Source organism: Manihot esculenta, chromosome 9 (genome assembly GCF_001659605.2).
Source record: "Manihot esculenta cultivar AM560-2 chromosome 9, M.esculenta_v8, whole genome shotgun sequence".
NCBI lineage: Eukaryota > Viridiplantae > Streptophyta > Magnoliopsida > Malpighiales > Euphorbiaceae > Manihot > Manihot esculenta.
Window position 1 is genome coordinate 29,772,466 of NC_035169.2, and position 20,195 is coordinate 29,792,660.

Consider the following 20,195-nt stretch of genomic DNA (forward strand, 5'->3'; position numbering starts at 1 on the left):
AGTGAATAAATAATTAATATAGTTAAAATAGAATCGTTTTGCGATTGGTTAATTTACAAGAAAGAGAATATAAAGTGATGAGTGTCTACTACGGCTATTTTAATGCTTGAGTTAATAAGTTAAAGACGAGAGCAGATTTAATATAATATGTTATTAGTTATGTAATAATTGTATTAGAATAGTATATCATGATATCTGTATTCATCAGTTTTTATACTATTAGAAAATAAAGTTAATTATTACATCTTTTGAAAACTTGACCAGTGTCGGTCAGTAGATAAGAAATTTATCGGATTTGCTGGATTGTATTTTTTAGCATTAACTTTTTTGAAATCTTGCACCGTAAATTGAGAGGACGAGTTTCGATAAAAAATTAAAACCGAAAATATTCAATTTTTTCTTTTTTATAGAATCGAGTATCATCTGATACCTTTTGCCATGTAGTCTGTGTTTGAATATCAACCCATAACATGACATGTTTGGACAGGCTAATATATTAAATTTATGAATTAATTTTTTACTTACTAAAGTTTTCTAAGCTTACACTTTTCTCTTAGTTCTTCAGGAAAAGAGCAAAATAGCTAGAGATCTCGTCTGCGGAAAAGATTAAGATATTTTGGAGATTTATTTATTGAATTTTTTTTAATTGTCTGTTTATTACTTACATGTATCTAAACTGTATATAAATATAGAAAGAGGGGAGATAATATAATTTTGCATAAAAGTCATTATTAAATTACATATTATTCTCAATTTTGATTGGCTAAAAAAGAAAATTTAGTATATTTATTTTAAAAAAATATTTTGATTAGCTAGATGAATTTTCTACTTAAATTTAAACTCCATTTTATCAATGGATATAATTTTATTTATTAGAGATATTCAAATATATTTAAATTTTATGAAATAAAATTTTTTTTTATCGTGATTAGTTAGATTAGTTTTTTTTTTTATTTATTTAAACTCAACCTCCAGTCATAAAGAACATAACTTTATTAAAAAAATAACTTAATCCAATTAAAAGTATAAATAAAATTAAAAGTTTACTAAATCAAGCTTAATGAAAAAAAAACAACAGAGTAAATTTTATGATATATTATATTCAATTTGTACGAAATATGTTAACTGGATTCATTTAATACATCATTTATTTTTTATAAAATAATATTTAAAAATTTAAAAATTATTTTAAAGTGGAGACAAAAAAAAAATTTCCCACTGTATACTCTTTGTGACTCGATACTCTCATCTTTTTCTCTTCCTTAAAATTAAATTATTCTTTTCCCTTCCCATGAAAGATGATCTGTCTCAATTGACTATCGATAAATAAGAAAATGTTGTTGTCTCTATTAAGAGTTTCAGAGATATTCCGATCGTCACTTATGATTTCTGTATGGTGGAGATATTTTTCACATATAATCCAATCAATTTTCAGAATATATAAATCTCTTTGACAGATTTATGGCATCCTTTAGAGGTATCTATTATGCAATTAAAGATAAAAAAATATCTGTTTTTGTTTTTTGATAATGTTGATTTTGAAAATATAGTGAATGGGGCCCTTGGATGTACAATCAATTTCTCCTTGTTTAGAAGGAGATACAAGATAATGAAAACCCTCTCCATATCCCTCTAACTCATTCTGATTTTTGGATTCTAATTAAAGACCTCCCTTCTAGTTATTATAATAAGACGTTAGCTAAATTGATCGAGAATTTTGTTGGCCATTATAAAAGTATGATATGAAAATGCTTCAGCTATGTCGCCGGTCCCTGTGAGAATTAAAGTTTGTTTGGACATTTGGCAACTTTTAAAACAGCAGAAGAAGTTTGTTGGAGATGATAGTACTGTATTTAATGTGAAGTTTCAATATAAAAAACTGACTATTTTTTACTATCTATGTGGGAAACTGGGTCATGTGGAGGTTTTCTGTGACTTGCGGCTGAGGTTGAAGAAAGAAGATATTAAGTTTGGTTGGGGTGATTTTCTCAGAGCACCTGTTCGTCGGAACCAGAGACCGACAAGCCTGTGGATGCGTGATTCCGGCAATTCTGCTCCGCTGGGATTTATGGCAGGATTGACATCAACTAGCAATTTTGAAAATACTAATTTGACAACACATAATAGGCAATTCTCCTTATTTGGCAAAAGTCAACCCATTGTAAATAAGGAGACTGAGGACCATATTATGAACGTGGACAAGAATTCTGTGGGCCAAGACAGTTCTGATAAGCTTGATAAGGAGAGTGCAACCCGAATAAACGATGATGCTAAAAAAAGGCTAAGAAATACTAAACATAACGTTGTTACATGTTTTTCTTTCTCTCAATAGGATGCCTCTAACAACACCCCTACGAATGTTAATTTGACAGGCAACAGTGAAGCGGTTCATTTCGTCAAAGGTCGGGATAGCCAAAAGCAATGATTGTCCTGTATTGGAACCGCTGAGAACTCGGCAATTCTCGGACAGTTAATGCATTGAAGGATTTGGTTACTAGTTACAAGTCAGACATTTTATTTTTTATGAAAACAAAATCTCTTAGTTCTCGTATGAAATTTTTTCGTAATTTTTTACATTAATGGAAGGAGACATTTCGTTAATGTGGAAGAGTCATGTGTCTGTTTTTGGAGTTGGCTTTTCTTCAAATTTTATTGATTCAGTTATTTTGGAAGATAAAGTTTAATGGAGGTTTACTGGTTATTATGGATTTTCAGAATCTTTTCGGAATCACAACGACGGTCAGTCTTGAAATCTTATTCAAGTTTTATCTCATAGAAATTCTCTTTCGTGACTTTGTTCGGGAGATTTTAATGATTTATGCTCGAGAAATGAGAAGGAAAGAGAAATATTTTTGTCAAATTATTTTATGCAGAGATTTAGACAGATATTTAAGAAGCATATTTGTCAAATTATCTTATGTAGAGATTTGATTTTAAATAATTATAAATTTTTATTAGATTTTAGAACTAATATTTCTGTTAAATGGATTCGTCATAACGCTATTCTAACGGCTGATACTTTCGTTAAAAAATTTGTTAAGTATAATCATTTTTCTGTTTCAAATGATATCTCTCCATGAAATTTTATTAAAAATTTGCTTTAAAAAAAAAATCGAAGATAAAAAGAAATGAATGAAGAAAGAATATTATGTTTTTTAATATGCCATTTATTTTTATTACTTCGTTATGAAATTATTTTTTTAACAAATAAATTAATGACGATTGAAAAAAAATGTATATACAAAATATTTTTATTTTCCAATGTGAAAGTGTAGAAAGCGAAATTTACGCTTTATTCCATCCGTATTCGTTTCCCGCGAAAATTAACAAAAATAAAAAATAAAAAAGTTTGTCAACAAAACGTACAATCAAGCTGAAAAATCGCCGCGGCTGAACTAGACAGCACCAAGCAATAGAGTCGCTGACGTAACCCCATGGACCCTATTCACTGTAGTTTCGGGATTCGCTAATCGCTACTACGAAAGAAGTCGCATATGTGGGGTCCATCGTAGCCACCTATACCTATTTGTCTCCTCCACCTCCCTCCTACACCGCTTTTAACCGTCTCATCGAAAACGAAACACCCCTCTCTCCTCTCCACTGTCCACTCTTCACTCTCAGGTGATTTCGCTTCGCCTCTTTTCTCATCCGTTTTTTAGAATGCAAAGAGATTGATTATTGATTTGTTGAATGTTCTTGATTTCTGCAGTGGTTGTTCTTTACTTTGCTTCTACTCTAAGTCTGGTTCGAGATTTCACCGCTCGCACATTCACGTATCGGATCTTTATCCAGATCGACGGTTATCTGTTATCGGCTGGTACGTTTCATAATTCGTCGTAAAATTTCTCCTTCTTGGTACTGTTGCGTTTTTCTTTATGTGCATTTTTTATAATCAATTTTCCTTTGTTTGGTTACTGGGGAATTGAAGAAAAGGGTAATCATGGTTTTGTTCTGGTCTGGTTGATTATTGTTTGTTTTCTGTGGAAAATTATAGTTGCTGGCTTCATCATAATTGTACTGAGATTTGCAATACTGTAAAATGGAAATGAGAACTGAACCAGATAATTGTTGCTAATTCTAGTGATTGCCGGTTTAAATTTTTAGATCTGTGACTTCTTAATTTTGATTATGAGTACTTAGCAAAAAATTTAAGTTTATATTTCGAGAATGATCAGAATTATGTGATTCAAGATATAAATTCAGGTTAAATTCTCAAGGGAAGATCAGAGATTGAAATTACTACTAATTGTCCGATGAAGAAAATTACACTTTTTAGGAATGAATTAAATGGCTTTATTAGTTCTCTGAAATGTTGAACTAATGTCAGCCAGCATGATGAAAATGCATAGCTCATTCACCGGTTCTTTTCATTTTTTCCTTTTATTTATATATTTATTTATTTATTTTATTTGGGGGGGGGGGGATTTCAGGTTTAATTTCAACTGCTCTCTGTGTTTTCTTCTCTTCTTCTGTCGCCCTAAGGTTTGTGACTGATCTTGCCTGGTCAATCTGTCTTTTTTCTTGCTGCTGCTCTTTCTGGTTCCATGCTTTCAGAAATTAAGCATTTATATTGGAGCAAAAGTATTTTATTCTACACGATTACTTCTAATCTTCCTGATTGTTGCTTAGAGTTGACACACGGTCAATCCTCTTGCACTTCTATGCTGTGATTATTTATTATTATTAATATGATTTTTGGGAAATATAAACCTGTGAATTGTATGAAAGAAGTGCAGTCGTGGAAGAGGGACTAAGAATTCTCTTGTATTATCCTTCAGCAGGCAAAAAATGTCCGTGAAAGTTGCAAATAGTTAAAATCTTGTCCAGGTTACGGCGACGGAATACATACTCAGAACTCTCTAACAAAATGGGATTCAGCAGTATAGGCTTTCAAAAGAGTTCAAAAGATCAGCAGAATTCCAAGATAGTGAAGGATGCGGTTCTTTCAACCCATGCAACGCAGAGTATAAAGCATCAAGAGAAGTTAAAAGCAACAAGTTGCATTAGTAAGCCATATGATGATCTGCCCCATGAACTAAGAGAACATACAAATGCTGGGATCATGGTCCAACAAAAGGCTGCAGTGAATTGCCAGCAGCTGTCTGTCATGGTAAGAGCCACAAAAGATGATGAACTTGTCAAGCATATGTCAAATTTGCCTGGTTATCTACAGCGCGTGGAGAAAACAGAAAACATCCAGGATAAGGCTTTAAATGTTGGGGTCTTGGATTGGTCTCGTTTAGAGAACTGGAAATACAGCAAAAAGGGCACCCCAATGAGAGGAGGCAATAATGCATCCTTGCCTAGCAGTAACTTGTCAACTAGAACAACTGCAAGGACGTCTACCTTTCATGGTCAAGCCCATGATGGGACTCTTGCATATCAAACCAAGCAGCGTCCTTCTCCTCCTTGTAGAAATAATTCTTCTCAAAATGATGGCATTTCTCGAGATGGCAAATCATCTGTCCAGAATGCTACACTCTTTAAGGATGTGGCAGATGCTTCCAAGAGTCATTTTGACGGACAGAAGAAGGCATTATGGAGCCACAAGTCTTTTGATGGAAATAGTTCAGATATGACTTTCGAGAAGGGAAGAAGAAGAGAGTTGCAAGATAAAATGACTTCAAAAGTTCAGAATCTGTCCTTCAACTCTAGACATAATGGGATGCCAATTGGGCCCAAAGAAAGTGTGAATGCCTGTGGTGGAGAAGGCAAGCAGAGAGTTGAGGAGATGCAAGAAATGTATTCAAAAAGAAAAGCTCTGGAACAGAAGATTACATCAGGCATGGGCGCTTCATCATCAAAGCTGAAAATTTATGATGTTTCACCTCCTGCAAAGGGAAAGAGGAATGTTGATAGCAGTGGAATGAAGAAAAGAATGGAGCAGCAACAATCAACTACGTATCTTTCTTCTCAATATCAAGCTGATGAGAAGAAAAAAATTGTTCTCCTTTTTCCCAAAAAATCTTCCCACAATAGCTTACAAGAGCAACCAACATCGTCCTTTGATGGGGATGTAGCAGAAGCAAATCAAAATACCTTGTCAGATGGCTTTTCTGACAAGTTGTACTCTTCAGAACTCAATTATGAGATTCCTCATTCATGTCCACTGCCTTCTAGAGCAGAGATTAACATTGAACGGCGGGAGATGGCACCTGATGCAATCAATACTCGGGATGCAGAGCTGTCATCCAATACAATAAACAGTATCAAGTCTTCAAATGGAAATCTAGTTGAAACGTCAAAGATATTGGACCAAGATGCACCAGAAGTGGCAGCTAAAAAGGGCAGACATCCCTCACCAAATCGCCGATTTAGCTTCAGCTTAGGTCAGATGACCAGAAGTTTTAGCTTCAAGGAGAGCTCAACTGTCCCACAGTTGAGTTCCACTTATGTTTCTGTGAAGTCTGGTCCAGTGATATCCGAAGCTTCTGCTGGTTTGGATAATACAAACAGAGAGAAAGCAAGTTGCCATAGAGCTAGATCCAGCCCTTTAAGAAGGTTATTGGATCCGCTACTTAGGTCCAAGGGTTTAACTCCAAACTATTCTGCTGAAGCTGATCAACCATTCAAAGGAAGCCTCAATTCCTGCAGTTTTAAGCCAATTAAAGCTACTGATTCGCTTCAAAATGAAAAGTGTGAGGCATCAAATATACAGGCTCACGTGTTGCTTACAATGAAGAATGGACTTCCTTTTTTCAGATTTGTAAGCAATAACAACAGCATTATTGTTGCAGCCCCTGTGAAAACTTTAATGTCACCTGAGAAGAATGATCAGGGCTGCAACTATGCATTGTATACCATTGAAGAAATCAAGAAAAAAAGCAGCAGCTTGATAAGTAAAGTTAGCAAAGAGAGAAGTTGTGGCTTTGTTTACAATGTGGTTGGCCAGATGAAGGTTAACAGCTCTTCTTTGTTGGATTTGTCTGAACAGAACTCGAGCACCCAGTATATGGTAAAAGAATCCGTTTTGTATGGCGATGAGCAAAGACAGACAGCACAGGTTTCACCAAAGTTAATGCCAAACACAGAGCTTGCAGCTATTGTTGTCAAAATGCCTAGTGGAAGCATAGGCTTTGACATAGATAAGCAAGAGACTGAGAAAGAAAAAAATATCATGGAAAAGGGATTCTCAAACCTGCAAGAGAATGAACACAATAATAACTGTACAGTCATACTTCCCGGTGGTGTTCATAGTTTGCCAGCCACAGGAGTTCCTTCACCATTGATTCATCGATGGAGATCTGGTGGATCATGTGATTGCGGAGGTTGGGATGTTGGTTGTGAACTCCGTATTCTATCCACTGAAATAAAACATAAGAAGCTTCCAAGGACGTCCAATACTTCCCTGACATTGAATCCATTTGAACTTTTCCTTCAGGTACTGCTTGTGTTTTACCTGAGAATTTGTCTTTACATTCTTATCGGTATTGTCATTTATAAAGCCTACTTGCTTCCAGGGAGAAGCACAAGATAATCCTATCTTCAGCATGCTACCAATTGAGAAGGGAATATACTCAATCGAGTTCAGTCCATCAATTTCATTGGTACAGGCGTTCTTCATTTGTGTCACAGTTATAAGCTGCCAGAAATCATCTGATCTTGCTGAACAGATAAACATGTCTAAAGAAAAATTTCTTCAGGAATGCAGAAATACAGATGATGGAATGAAGAAGATCCGCACCACTGTCCTTGGAGAAGCACCTGTTAAATACACTCCATGTCCACCTGTTTCACCTGTTGGAAGGGTCTAGCTTGAGGTCAGGACGAGCTTTTAAAACATGGATCCTGATGTAGCAGAAAGTCATCTTTGGCTGCCATAATTTTGTATCAGTTGCGTCACATTATCAACATCCCCCTTGTATACAGAAAATAATGCCACCAAATGTACACCTCACAAATTAAGAGAATGCAGTTTTAAGAACGTTAAAATTTTTAGTTCAAAAGGGAAAAGAAGGTCGTCTCATCAAGAAATTATCGTAGAACATAAAAGAAAATCTTATTACAATTCAACTTGTACCTGGTTGCGGTGTACATTATTCTCAAAACCATCATCGATAATTTCCCCCGGGAGTCAAAATGAGGGATTCTAACGGGATCAAATAAAATAGATATTTTCTAATAAATAAGGGGAAAGAAATTGGGAAGTCATAATTTGACCAGGCTAAGTGTTGCCTTGCAGCGGAGAAACAAGGCTTTATCACCGTGACTAAACTGCTTCAAAAGCACCAGGCGCTTAAAAATAAGAGCGATAGCCCCAGATTCTACGCAGATACATCTCATTTCTAATTGGATATGATGTCAATGAATCTAAAACTACTGAAACAAATTACAGAAACCAAAAACAAAAATCAGCTTCTGCAATCCCTAGACATCTATTCTAAGTTTCTTACAAGTCGACTGGTGAAGCATGGTGAATACAGATGAACCATTGACCATCAATTCTCTCGAAAACGTTTGTTACAAACTGTGCCCCCCAACTGCTACCTTTTGTCCTAACAAATTCCAAACAAGTAATGTAACCTACATCACCCCTAAAATGAACTTGGGCATTTTTCAGTTCAATATCTAGTGGGAAATCATAGTTCATCCACACAAGCTCCCAGCTTTCCATAACATCATCATAACCAATAACCCCACTGGCTCCTGGGTGTACGCAGCAGACGTTATCTCCTTTTGCCCAAAGGGCTTGCATGGATGCTAAGTCCCCGTTCCTGAATGCATTATAAAACCGAGCATTTGCTGCCAGTACTGAAGCCTTACTGTCTTCCTGGAGTATTCTAATGCTATCCCTGAGTTTTGCAGCTTGTGCATAATTCTCTTCTTCAATGGCAATCTGTAAATCCCGCATTAAGGCTTGCTCATCCAGTATGATGCTTTCACCGCTTAGCATTTCCTCAGAGTCCTCGCTTGTTACTTGACATGCTCTTAGTGACAACAGCCGAGAAGTTTTTGTAAAGAGTGCTGCTTGATGTAAATACAGAGTTAGAGAAGCTGAACCAAAATTTTGTAAAGAGTTCTGGTTTGGAATAACAAATTTCGCAACAATTTAATTCAATTCTTTTCTAATAATTCTTCTGCTTAGAATGAATGAATTTAATTTTGTTTAACTCAAAAAATTATCATTTTAAAAAAAATAGAAACCTTGTATAGTTTTGCAAGAATACATTTCTTTTCTTGCAAAATAAATCATATGGAAAAGGGATTCTTTTAAACAATAGTCATACAGATAGCTAAAGTATATATATATATATATATATATATATATATAAAGAAATATGGATAATGGGTTCAAACCACAAGACTCGTGAGTTCTTCCTTCAATGTGCAGCTTGAGAGGTGTTGCAGAAGTAGTAGGCAAGAACAAGCGGTTGTCCTTAAGATGGGGAAGCTTCTTGAAACTATTAATGCAAGAACATGGAAGCCGCCTATCAATAAAATTTACCTACAACAACAATGCAAGCCAAAGCAAAGTGTATATAAATTGAAGAAAACTAAAACAATAGCATTCCGTAAATTAATAGAAAATGGATGACCAAATCCCTAAAAGAGAATTTTCTTACTCTTTCTAAACATTATAAATTCGCCAACGAGTCTTAAATTTGAAACATCTTTATTCCTTCTGTGAAATGTCGAAATGCGATCATAACCATTTCAAATCTTAATTCTCAAAAAATAAAGAAAGAATCCAATCTCTTGTAGATATCAATACTAAAAAAAAAATAAAGAAAAAAAAATCCAAAGATAGTAATTATCAATCAACGAAGAAAAGAAAGAGGAACTTACTTTGTAGCAGAAGGTAGTAGATCCACGGAGCGCCATGATTAAGGAGGTTTTTCCAAAGAACAGAACCTGATAACAGCGAGAAGAGTAAGGATTAGGGTTTTAGAGATGTCGATGTGAGTTAGAATCTTGCTCCTAAAAAGAAAAGTTGAACATGATCGCTACAGTCTGCAGAGGCAAGAATTGATGGTTGAGAGGATGAGATATGGTAATAAACTACTGAGTTAAAGGGTTTTGGTAGGGCTCAATTTTCAAATCTGAGGAAGTGGGCTCGTAAATGGTAGCCTTCAACTTCAACTGAAGCATGTTTGTTTCTTGGGCTTCAAAAGAGGCAAAACATGTTTGGAAAAATATAAATTTACAAAAATTTAATTTAATTTTTTTTTATCAATTAAAATATTTAAAAAATTATTTTTGTAAATTTAATGAGCTTTTTAAATAATAAAAATTAAATAATAAAAATTTAATGAATTAAATAAATAAAAAAATTAATTAATAGATTTTTTAAAATATTAATAATTTTTCAAATTAATTATTTTTTATGTAATTAGTTAATTAATCGTTAATAGCACGTTTCAAGAGTTCCCTTAATTAATCTCTCTCGCTTTCATTGTAATAGAGCACAAACAAAACAAAGACGAGGTGTCTGCATCTGTTCTTTCCAAAGGAGAAGAGCGGCTTCAGTATAAAAGCTCTCTGTTTTTCTTTTTCTCTCAACTCTCAATCAATGCCCATCTCGCCATTCTCAGCATTATACTAATCTCTCGATCAACAATCAAGCAAAGCCCCTTTTCTCTCATCTTCTTTTCAAATTCATATCCAATTCACTTGTTCTTCTCTTCCCATTTCAGGCTTTGTTCTATCCTTCTTTCTCCATTCCTGATCCGCAGGCATTTTACTCGATCTCCCTTCTCGATCCCCTTTTAATCGTTTCTGTTTCTTGGGGTTTTTCGTTGGTGGGTTTCAAATTTTAGAATTGAAGAGCGAAAATATTGGCAACTTCTGGACTGATTGTATGAATGTTTTCTGAGAAATGATGATGTTGACCTCAACAGTTGGGCTGTGAACTGCTATGAAACTAGTAGTTATCCGATGACAACAACTACCACTACATGATGACGATTTACATTGGTCGAGAGGCTTCAAAGGTTATCTTCTTTGTCTATTCTCTTCGTTTCGAGTTCAAAATTAATTGGGTTTTTACTCTACGGTGTTTTTGTGATTGTGGTTCTTGATTTCATATTAACGTTGTTTTATGCTTCTGATGTGAAGCTTTGGAAGAGAATTTGTGCAGAGACTACCACAGAGATCAACCTACTTCTCGAAAATTGGAAATACATTCTTGCTTGTCTAATTTTTCAGGTTTCCTTTACTTCTGAGAAATTCTTAATGCAGTATCATTGTGTTATTCTGTTTTCTACGTACAAAGTTAAAGTGATTGAATTCATTTTTCTTTTTTACGACTCTGTCGGGTCTCGAGTTCATCCAAAAATCATAAACTTTTGATTGTGCGTAATGCTGGAATTCTTGGTCAAGTTGGATTGCGACCTCAATGGTATATTAACTTGATTCAACTTACAGGGTAAGCAATGGAATTTGATTTAAGATTAATGATAAAGTGTAGCGTCTGGTAGAAGGTTTAGTCGCTGTTCCCTACATGTTCTGATTTTCTGTGAGAAAACTTACACTTTTAGCGTAAGGTAAAGTCCCTATCAGTTCATGTGAACTTGACTATGAACCTGGTCCTGGTTGAATGTCATTTTGTGTTTCTTTCTTTCTTTCTTTTCTTTGTTTTTTCAAATTTTTTTTCCCAAAAGAATGGGGTGAGGGCTTGGAGACGGTATTTAACATCTTGATAGATTTGCAATAATATGTTGTGTGCTATTTTTGAGTGCCTGCAATATCTCAAGTATCTGCATTATTTAGGGATGTGTACAGTCATTCATGAGTTTTTTTTTGTAGAAGGATGTTCAAAACTTTTCTTTTATTTTTTTTTTGCTGTCTTACTTTTCATGAAAATTGTGACTATTAACAAGTCCCATGCATTTCCAGAAATCCCAAGTTCTTAGATTGTCTTTATTGTTTTTATTTCGTTTTCAACAACATATTCCATCCTTTGTTTAAGCCGTCCTTGCACATTCACTTTTTTATATAGTTCTGCTTTTATGTCTTATTCTTCTTCCCTTTTATTCAGTTTGTTATGCACGTAAAACATTTCCAATTTGTGTTGATTGTAGTATATACATGGTTTGGCTGCCCAAGGAGTTCATTATATACATCGACCAGGGCCAACATTGCAGGATACAGGGTTCTTTTTGCTTCCGGTTTGTGTCTGTTAATACCATTTTTGCTCACTTCCAATTGTAGGAATCATTCTCTTCTTCCTAACCTTGATGTAAATTTAGGAGCTTGGACAAGATAAAGGCTATATTAGTGAGACAGTGTTCACCTGTGTCTTTCTATCATTTGTGCTGGTGAGGTTCATCTTATGTTATACTCCTCATTCCTTTTGTATTTGTTAAATCCTCTCTTTCTTTCTCTCTCGTTTTTGTTTGAAAGGAAGGAGGTGTTTCTGATTGGTTATATTTTTATGATCTCTTTCATAAAAACTGCTGAAACTGATTTTTAATTTTAAATCAAATAAAAGTGAAATCTGCATGTGCTGCTATTTACTTAGTTAAATAGACTTCAAGTGTGAGTTGCTGTTGGGTTGAACTAGAACTTGACAATAACACGCCTTAATGAATTTATCTTTGCTGTGCTTTTGAAAAATTAAGGTTTGTGAATCAATCCTAGAGTTTGATTAAATAATTCCTTATTGTATGTGATCCTCCACACATCTCCCCCCCCCCCCCCTGCCACGGAAAAGGAACAAAAAAAAAGGAGAAGTGCAACTCAGTTATGTCTTGCTTTTTTATGAACCTAGTGTCGACCTTTTGTCATTCCATGTCTCTGCTATTTTTTAGTAAATGATTTCTGCTCGCTTGTTTCTTGCTTCTTTTTTCCCAAATATCTTCATGAAAAATAGTTATAGACTTATATTCTTTTGATGTAATGCATTCCATTGTGTTTTTTGGTCTTATTTCTCTCTCTGTGTGTGTGTGGACAGTATATCTTCATGAAGAATAGTTATAAACATAGTTGCCTCTCACAAAAGTTTGAAGTATCCTACTTCTCCTAACATGGTATATCCTGTTGTAGTGGACTTTCCACCCTTTCATCTGCAAGAACAAAAAGATCTACACTGTTCTGATTTGGTGCAGGGTTCTAGCATTTTTAGTTGTAAGTACTAATGTACTTTTAGTGTTTTTCATATCTCATAGTCTTGATAGAATTGATTTTAATTTTGAAATTTTGTGATCTGCAATTCTTAACTTACAGCTAAAAAACAGAAACCCCCCCTCACATAGACATATGAGAAGCTCTGCAATTCTTAACTTACAGCTAAAAAACAGAAACCCCCCTTCTTCCTTTCTTTAGTTTCTCTAGAAAGCACACAGACAGAGAGAGACACAAAAGAAAAGATATGATTAATTTGAACTTTGCTAGATGTTTTCCTTCCTGATCTGGGAGAATTAATCAAAGAGAACATTGGGTCCCATGCCCAAACTGAATAATTGTCGATGGTTATCAATTGAAATTCCATGTTGCTAATCAGGAATAAAGCTGTATTGAAATAACAAATAGAAAACAGTTCTGTATCCAGTCTTGTGTGTAGGTATCTGTTAATAGGGGCTAGTTTGGTTAACTGTTAAGGAAAGCTATTAGACCAGTTAGATTCCATTTTTTTGTATGATATCCTTTTTCAGTTTGGATTCTTGGTTTGATAAAACAATCAACCATATTGTTTTACATGTCCGTCATGGAATAACAATCAACCATATTGGTTTACATGTCCGTCATGGAATAACAATCAACCATATTGGTTTACATGTCCGTCATGGAATACATTGTTATTCTGTTCATCGGCGTTCTGTTCTAACAATTATTTGACTTCTGCTTCAGGCTTCTCAATTTCTTCGGATAGTTACATTCTATTCTACTCAGCTTCCAGGTCCAAATTATCATTGCCGTGAGGTAAAAGGACAGCTGGATTGCTTTTATATATCCAAGATATTGCTATTCATATTCTCCATTGGTTTAAGTTGATTTTTTATTTGTTTCTGCAAAATGAATTTCAAACTTTAAAAAAAAAAATTATGATCAGGAATCTATCTCTTCGTTATTTTACAGGGCTCCAAACTGGCTAGATTGCCACATCCAGAGAGTTTTCTTGAAGTACTCTTAATTAATTGTCAGTGTCCTGTGTTTTAGTTTGGTCCTCTCTTTGTTCTTTGTTGAAAATTTTCTGTGCTAATTTGATTTGTTGAACCGCAGTTCCTCGGGGTATAGTATTTGGCTGTGGTGATTTGATTTTTTCGTCACACATGATATTTACCCTAGTGTTTGTCCTCACATATCAGAAGTATGGTACACAAAGGTAAAGTATGGCTTTAATCTTGTTGTTACTCCAAAATAAATTCATTAAAAAAAGAAAAATCTCTTGTGATTTCAATGGTAGAAACAAGGCAAAATATGAAGGAAAAATTAGAATGGTGCCCTTTTTTTAAATTTTTGTGATGACAATTATGGAAAATTTGAGCACGTACTTGATTGACAAATTTCAAGTTGCCTTTGCAGGTTTGTAAAGCAGTTAGGTTGGTTGATTTCTGTGGTTCAGAGCCTATTAATTATAGCATCCCGCAAACATTATACAGTTGATGTCGTCGTTGCATGGTATGTGCGATACTCATCCAATTAATTTATTATTCCATGTGATGACATGTTCAGACTTTTAATATATCTGTACATTGATGCTTCTACAGGTATACTGTTAATTTAGTGGTATTCTTTATAAGCAAGAAATTACCAGGTCAGTATCATGACACTTTTGGTTTCTTAACTGCTTTATGCAGCGTTTGAGTTGGAAACTTAACTTTTAAGTTGTCAACTGCAGAGCTCCCTGATCGGAGTAGCGGAGCTGCATCTTTGTTGTTACCATTGAGTACCAAGGAGAGAGACATCATGAACAAAGAAGAGAATCACAAGCTCATAAATGGGAACTCAGTAGAACCTGCAGATCGGGTATGGTGAAGTTTTAATCTTGGTAAATTTAATATTTAGTCTCTATGTTATAGAGAAAATCGCTAATTAATTCATTGATTTTAAAAAATATATTAAAATATCTTTTAGATATTAAAAAATCTACTAACTAGTCTTTCTATTAGTTTTAGCCATTAAATATTTTACTATTTAGTCTCCACCGTATGAAAAAATTCATTAGTTAATCTTTCAATTTTGTAAAAATATCTACTAATTAGTCCCTTTCGTATTCAAGGTATTTTAGAGTTTTTTTACGATATTTAATGTCATTAAATTTGACGGAGGAATTAATTACTAGATTTTTTAAAACTTTAGAGATGTTTAATGTATTTTTCAAAATTGAGAAATTAACTAGCGAGTTTCTCTGTAATACAGGAGCTGAATAGTAAGTTTACCTTTAATCTTTCAATTTCAACGAGTAACAGCATTCTTTTCCTAGTAAGACGAGGTTTTATATTATCATTTGTTAACACCTTGTCCAGAGGCAGAGAACTCAAGTAAATGGCAAGATTCTGGAAGATGCGAATGGAGTCCATGCTGATACTAATGCAATGAATGGTGTGTAGATGATGGAAACTGTTCAGTTGGAAAGTGCTGCAAGGACTGCTTCTTACATCTTTAAGAGCCTTCAAGTGAGGTTGGCTTCTGTTCCAAGAATGGTGGTAAGTAGTTTGATTTGTGTTCATGCAAGAGAAAATGAAACATATGAGTAGCACGTCCGGATGTTGTGTAGTCCTGTTGCTTTGTAATGGTTAAAACAGTATATCATCAGCATCAGCATGTATTGTGGATTCCTATGAAGTCTTAAATGTCCCATTCTCCTGAGCATGTGATGCTGCTGAAACTTTGGTGCATTATGCTTACTATATTTAAAATGGTGAAGCCGAAGGCTGTTTCCATTAATCATCCAGCAACAATAATTTATCCATTCTTTTGTTCTCTGTAGATTGAATCCTTTAAGACCATCAATAATGGCGAGGTTTCCATTTTAGATGTGGACACAGCTTTACATAGCATGCTAGTTGCTTCTGTTTCGTCCTGCGCATGCTAATTTTTTTTTTTTTAAAACATAAATATATAAATTATTCTTCGCCTTAGCCATCGCCACGTGCAATGACGTGTGTTTTACAAACAAAAATAGCAGGAAATCAATCTGGTTTTGATCGTATGGGCCCACCAAGTATCATATTTTATTATTGAAAATTGTTATATAAACTAGGATGATTTTGATTGAAATTTAACAAAATTTATAGTTTAGTTTTTTTTACTAGTAAATAATTTTATTTTTAAAATTTTTATTCTATTAATAAAATAGTTTTATTAAATTTATTATAGTCAACTATTAATTAAAAAATAAATCTAAATTAAAAATTATTTTATTATAAATATTAAAATTATAAGAATTAAATTATTATAAATTATAAAAAATAACCAAATTGGATTAAATTATTATAATTTAATAATAAATTTTAATTAAAAAATATTTTATATAAATTATTTTATAAAATTTAAAAGAAATTTGTTTAATAACAATTAAATATTAAATATTAATTAAAAAATTAAGATGTCAATTAATAAAGATTGAGCACTCTAATTGAACAAAGAGTATATTATACAGATTTTTATTAAGGTAATAATTTTTTTTTAAATATTTTATCAATTAATTAGTGTTATAATTTTGTAATTTATTTTAATTATATATAAATTATATCCACGCTACAACGCTCTTCATCAAACTGGAATATAAATATTTATTATGTCCACTTTGTCACAAAGATATTTTATTTTAAGACCATTTAATGACTTGACGAGTAAATCACCTAGTTACTCTTCTGTTTTTATATAACTAGTTGAAATTAAATTTTTTTAAATTTTTTTATAAATAAAATGACAATCAACTTCAATATGTATAGTTTACTCATAGTATATGAGATTAGAGACCATGTGAAAAATAGTCTAATTATCACACTAAAGTTCTGCGGGTGTTTCAGCATCCATACCAACTTTTTTCAACATATGATTTATCACAAAATCTCACAAATGGATTAAGTCATAACCCTATATTCTAACTTGGCCTAGATCTGGATATGATGTTCTGCTTCTTACTTTTTCAAGACATTAAGTTTCTTCCGACAAACACATAGTAGTCTGTGATCAGTGTAGGATCTGTCTAATCATTATCTAAAAAGCACTCAACTGTAGTATATTCATGATCAGTGTAGAGTATACCGAATCTAGGTAGAGGTGAGTAGCATTTGGTTCAAACTGAAAAAATCGACCGAACTTTTATTCATTTCAATTTGGTTCGGTTTTGATAAAAAAAATAAAAAAAATCAAACCGAATCGATTAGTGATAATAATATATTATTTTCAATAATATAGAGAAATTAGATATTAAAATATTTTAATTAAATTTTAAAATACTAAAAATAAAGTGTAAAAAATAAAAAGTTTATTAAAAATTGAAACTGATCAAATCGAATCAAATCGAATCATATTGGTTCGATTCGGTTCAGTTTCTGATCAAAATCGATTCAGTTAGATTTTTATAAATACTAAAATTTCAGTTTTCGATTTATTCGGTTCGGTTTTAAACCGAACCAACCGAATGCTCACCCCTAAATCTAGAGGTCCCTTTCAGATAATATAAAATTTGTTCTGGGGTGGCCCAATGTTTCATTATAGGTACAAACATGAACTGGCTGACCACATTTACGGCAAAAGCAATACCTGGCCGAGTCATCACTGTAAGGTAGTTCAGCTTTCTAACCAACCTCATGTACCTTTTTGGGTCATCATAGGGGTTTTCATCATCCTTCGTGAGACATATATTACGAATCATTAGTGTGCTATAGGGTTTAGCTTTCAACTTTCTAGTTTCTGCAAGCAAACCAAGGACGTACTTCCTTTAAGACAAGAAAATTTCCTTCCTACTCCTCAAGACTCTACTCCCATTACTTAAGTTGATCCAAATCTTTGGTATGAAAACTTGCATGCAAGAAGGATTTGAGTGACGATATTCATGCATCATCATTTCCTGTAATATCAATGTTATCAACATACACAACAAAAAGAATAATATCGGCATCTGAATGTCTATAGAAGACTGAGCGGTCACACTTGCTTTTTCTCAACCAAAATTCTTGAACAACTTCACTAAACTTTCCAAATCAAGCACAGTGAATTTACTTCAAATCATATAAAGATTTCTTCAAACGACATAGTTTTCCATACTCTCCCTGAGCAACAAATTCAGGCGGTTACTCCATACACACCTCCTCTTGGAGGTCACCATCCAGAAAGACATTTTTGATATCAATGTAACGACCCGAAAATCGGACCGCTACCGGCGCTAGGATCCAGGTCGACTTAAGGTCGCCGGGACCCGTAGCAAGCCTGCTATACTCTCTGCATACCTGTAAAATCCCATACATGATCAAACATTTTCTGTAAAAATATAAAACGGATGCTCTGAACTAAGGCTCAACCTGTGCATGCACTATCTCTGTACTATAAAACCCCTTACTAGAGCTTGCTCTAGATGGGTTCAACTCATACTCTGTTAAGCCTGGTTTTTCACATACTGATAAAAACATTCACAGCACATAAACAGACCATGTATACAAAAAGGATTTATAACATGGGTCAAGCACAATACTCTACACTATACAATACTAAACCATTTCTTTACAATATTATATGTCCACTCTATGCTAGTACAAAAGTCTTTACTCTTCCTGAACCCTGCTGACTTCCCTCTGACTCTGATCCTGCAAGACTGGGGTTAAAGGAGAGGGATGAGCTATACTAGCCCAGTGAGTAGAACAAATCAAACATGTCAATAAAACATGCTCACATGGAATGCATCACATCACAAGTATATCACATCATCTCAGACGGACTGATAAAAAATTCCCTCAATCTGTGCCTGGCCCGCGAAGGAGCTCCTCAGGACTTTATTACGCACCCTAGGGTGCCCTGTGCCCGGCCCTCTCAGAGCTCCTCAGGACTTTACTACGAGGGCTAATGAATCCACTATGTCCGATCCGTACAAGCATAGAATAATGCAATGCGTCACATTAGTGTATTCTAGTGCACTCAACCTATTACATATCATGATGCATGGAACATGCTCAAAGCATTTACTTTCTCAATTTAAAACATTAAGTTTAGTTCTACTCACCTCTGGCTGACTCTGAGCTAACTCTGAATACTCTGAAGCAGTGCTCACTGCTGCTCTCTTCGGTTCCTCTGGTTCGTTCCTACACAGGTGGACGCAAATGAGGGACCAAACTAGCTCAAGAACAACTCTATAAAACTCCCTAAAACCCCCTTAAAACATCCTAAAACAATCACATAAAACATGCAAAAAAAGGCTGGACAGGGCACTTTCGGCGGCAAGTTCGGCGGCCGAAAGTCCCTTCCAGAGACAAAACTCAAGCACTTTCGGCGGCACTTCGGCTGCCGAAAGTCCTCTCCAGAGATGAAAGTCCCCAACCTTCGGCGGCCGAAACCCTCCTCCAGAGCCGAAAGGCCAAATTTTCGGGGGCAAGCTTGGGCAAGCTTAGTGTAACGACCCGAAAATCGGACTGCTACCGGCGCTAGGATCCGGGTCGACTTAAGGCCGCCGGGACCCTTAGCAAGCCTAACATAACCTGAATGTAACAGCCCGGAAACCGAACTGCTACCGGCACTAGGATCCAGATCGACTTAAGGTCGCCGGGACCCGTAGTAAGCCTGCTATGAACTCTGTGTACCTGTGAAATCCCATACATGATCAAACATTTTCTGTAAACATGAATACTTTTCTCATACCACGGCTTAACCTGTGCAAATACTGTCACGGTACTACAAAACGCCAGCCAGAGCTCTCCTCTATGCTCAAGGCGGCTCAACTCGTCTATGTTAAGCCTGGTTCTTCCATCTATACAACACATGTATGTAAACATAAACTGATCATGTGAAAAGAACAAGGGATTACAACTCTTATAGTCAAGCACATGGTATGCATCACATCACAAGTAATCACATCACCTCGGCCGGACGGATCAAAACTCCCTCTATCTCATCTGGGGTACCGGAGTACCATGTGCCTGGTCCCCGTAGGGCTGTTCCAGGTCTTTGTGCCTGGTCCCCGTAGGGCTGTTCCAGGTCTTTCCTCTGAGGGCTAATGAATCCTCACGAAGTCCGTGCCGTCTCACAGAAGCAATGTACAAGGAGCCATGCCAAGTACAAGGATAGATGCAATGCGTCATATTCGTGTCCACTAA

At 34.8% G+C, this 20,195-nt stretch overlaps 3 protein-coding genes across 8 annotated transcripts; 2 read left to right on the top strand and 1 right to left on the bottom strand.

The window, feature by feature from the left end:
* Window positions 1–3,492: 3,492 nt before the first annotated feature.
* LOC110622766 lies at window positions 3,493–7,946 on the top strand. Of its 5 annotated transcripts, XM_043959929.1 has the most exons (5): window positions 3,493–3,621; window positions 3,710–3,817; window positions 4,779–7,381; window positions 7,461–7,547; window positions 7,644–7,946. In XM_043959929.1, the coding sequence occupies exons 3-5, from the start codon at window positions 4,868–4,870 to the stop codon at window positions 7,752–7,754; spliced, it is 2,712 nt and encodes a 903-aa protein (XP_043815864.1). In that variant the 5' UTR covers window positions 3,493–3,621; window positions 3,710–3,817; window positions 4,779–4,867; the 3' UTR covers window positions 7,755–7,946. The 5 variants fall into 5 exon arrangements, with proteins under 5 accessions (XP_043815864.1, XP_021623080.1, XP_021623082.1 ...); XM_021767388.2 differs by having other exon boundaries at window positions 3,494–3,621; window positions 7,461–7,946; XM_021767390.2 differs by having other exon boundaries at window positions 3,494–3,621; window positions 4,782–7,381; window positions 7,461–7,946.
* A 260-nt stretch (window positions 7,947–8,206) lies between these two features.
* LOC110622767 lies at window positions 8,207–10,076 on the bottom strand. The gene is made up of 3 exons (XM_021767392.2): window positions 9,787–10,076; window positions 9,298–9,445; window positions 8,207–8,964 (listed from the first exon to the last, which is right to left on the bottom strand). The coding sequence occupies exons 1-3, from the start codon at window positions 9,820–9,822 to the stop codon at window positions 8,390–8,392; spliced, it is 759 nt and encodes a 252-aa protein (XP_021623084.1). The 5' UTR covers window positions 9,823–10,076; the 3' UTR covers window positions 8,207–8,389.
* Window positions 10,077–10,400: 324 nt separating this feature from the next.
* On the top strand, window positions 10,401–15,853 carry LOC110622190 (phosphatidylinositol:ceramide inositolphosphotransferase 1). 2 transcript variants are annotated; one of them, XM_021766612.2, is made up of 12 exons: window positions 10,401–10,931; window positions 11,056–11,145; window positions 12,021–12,107; window positions 12,189–12,257; window positions 12,985–13,065; window positions 13,789–13,860; window positions 14,017–14,077; window positions 14,161–14,263; window positions 14,464–14,559; window positions 14,649–14,695; window positions 14,780–14,907; window positions 15,408–15,853. In XM_021766612.2, exons 1-12 carry the CDS (start codon window positions 10,896–10,898, stop codon window positions 15,489–15,491), a joined length of 954 nt encoding a protein of 317 aa, XP_021622304.1. In that variant the 5' UTR covers window positions 10,401–10,895; the 3' UTR covers window positions 15,492–15,853. The 2 variants fall into 2 exon arrangements, with proteins under 2 accessions (XP_021622304.1, XP_021622305.1); XM_021766613.2 differs by lacking the exon at window positions 12,985–13,065.
* Window positions 15,854–20,195: the final 4,342 nt, after the last annotated feature.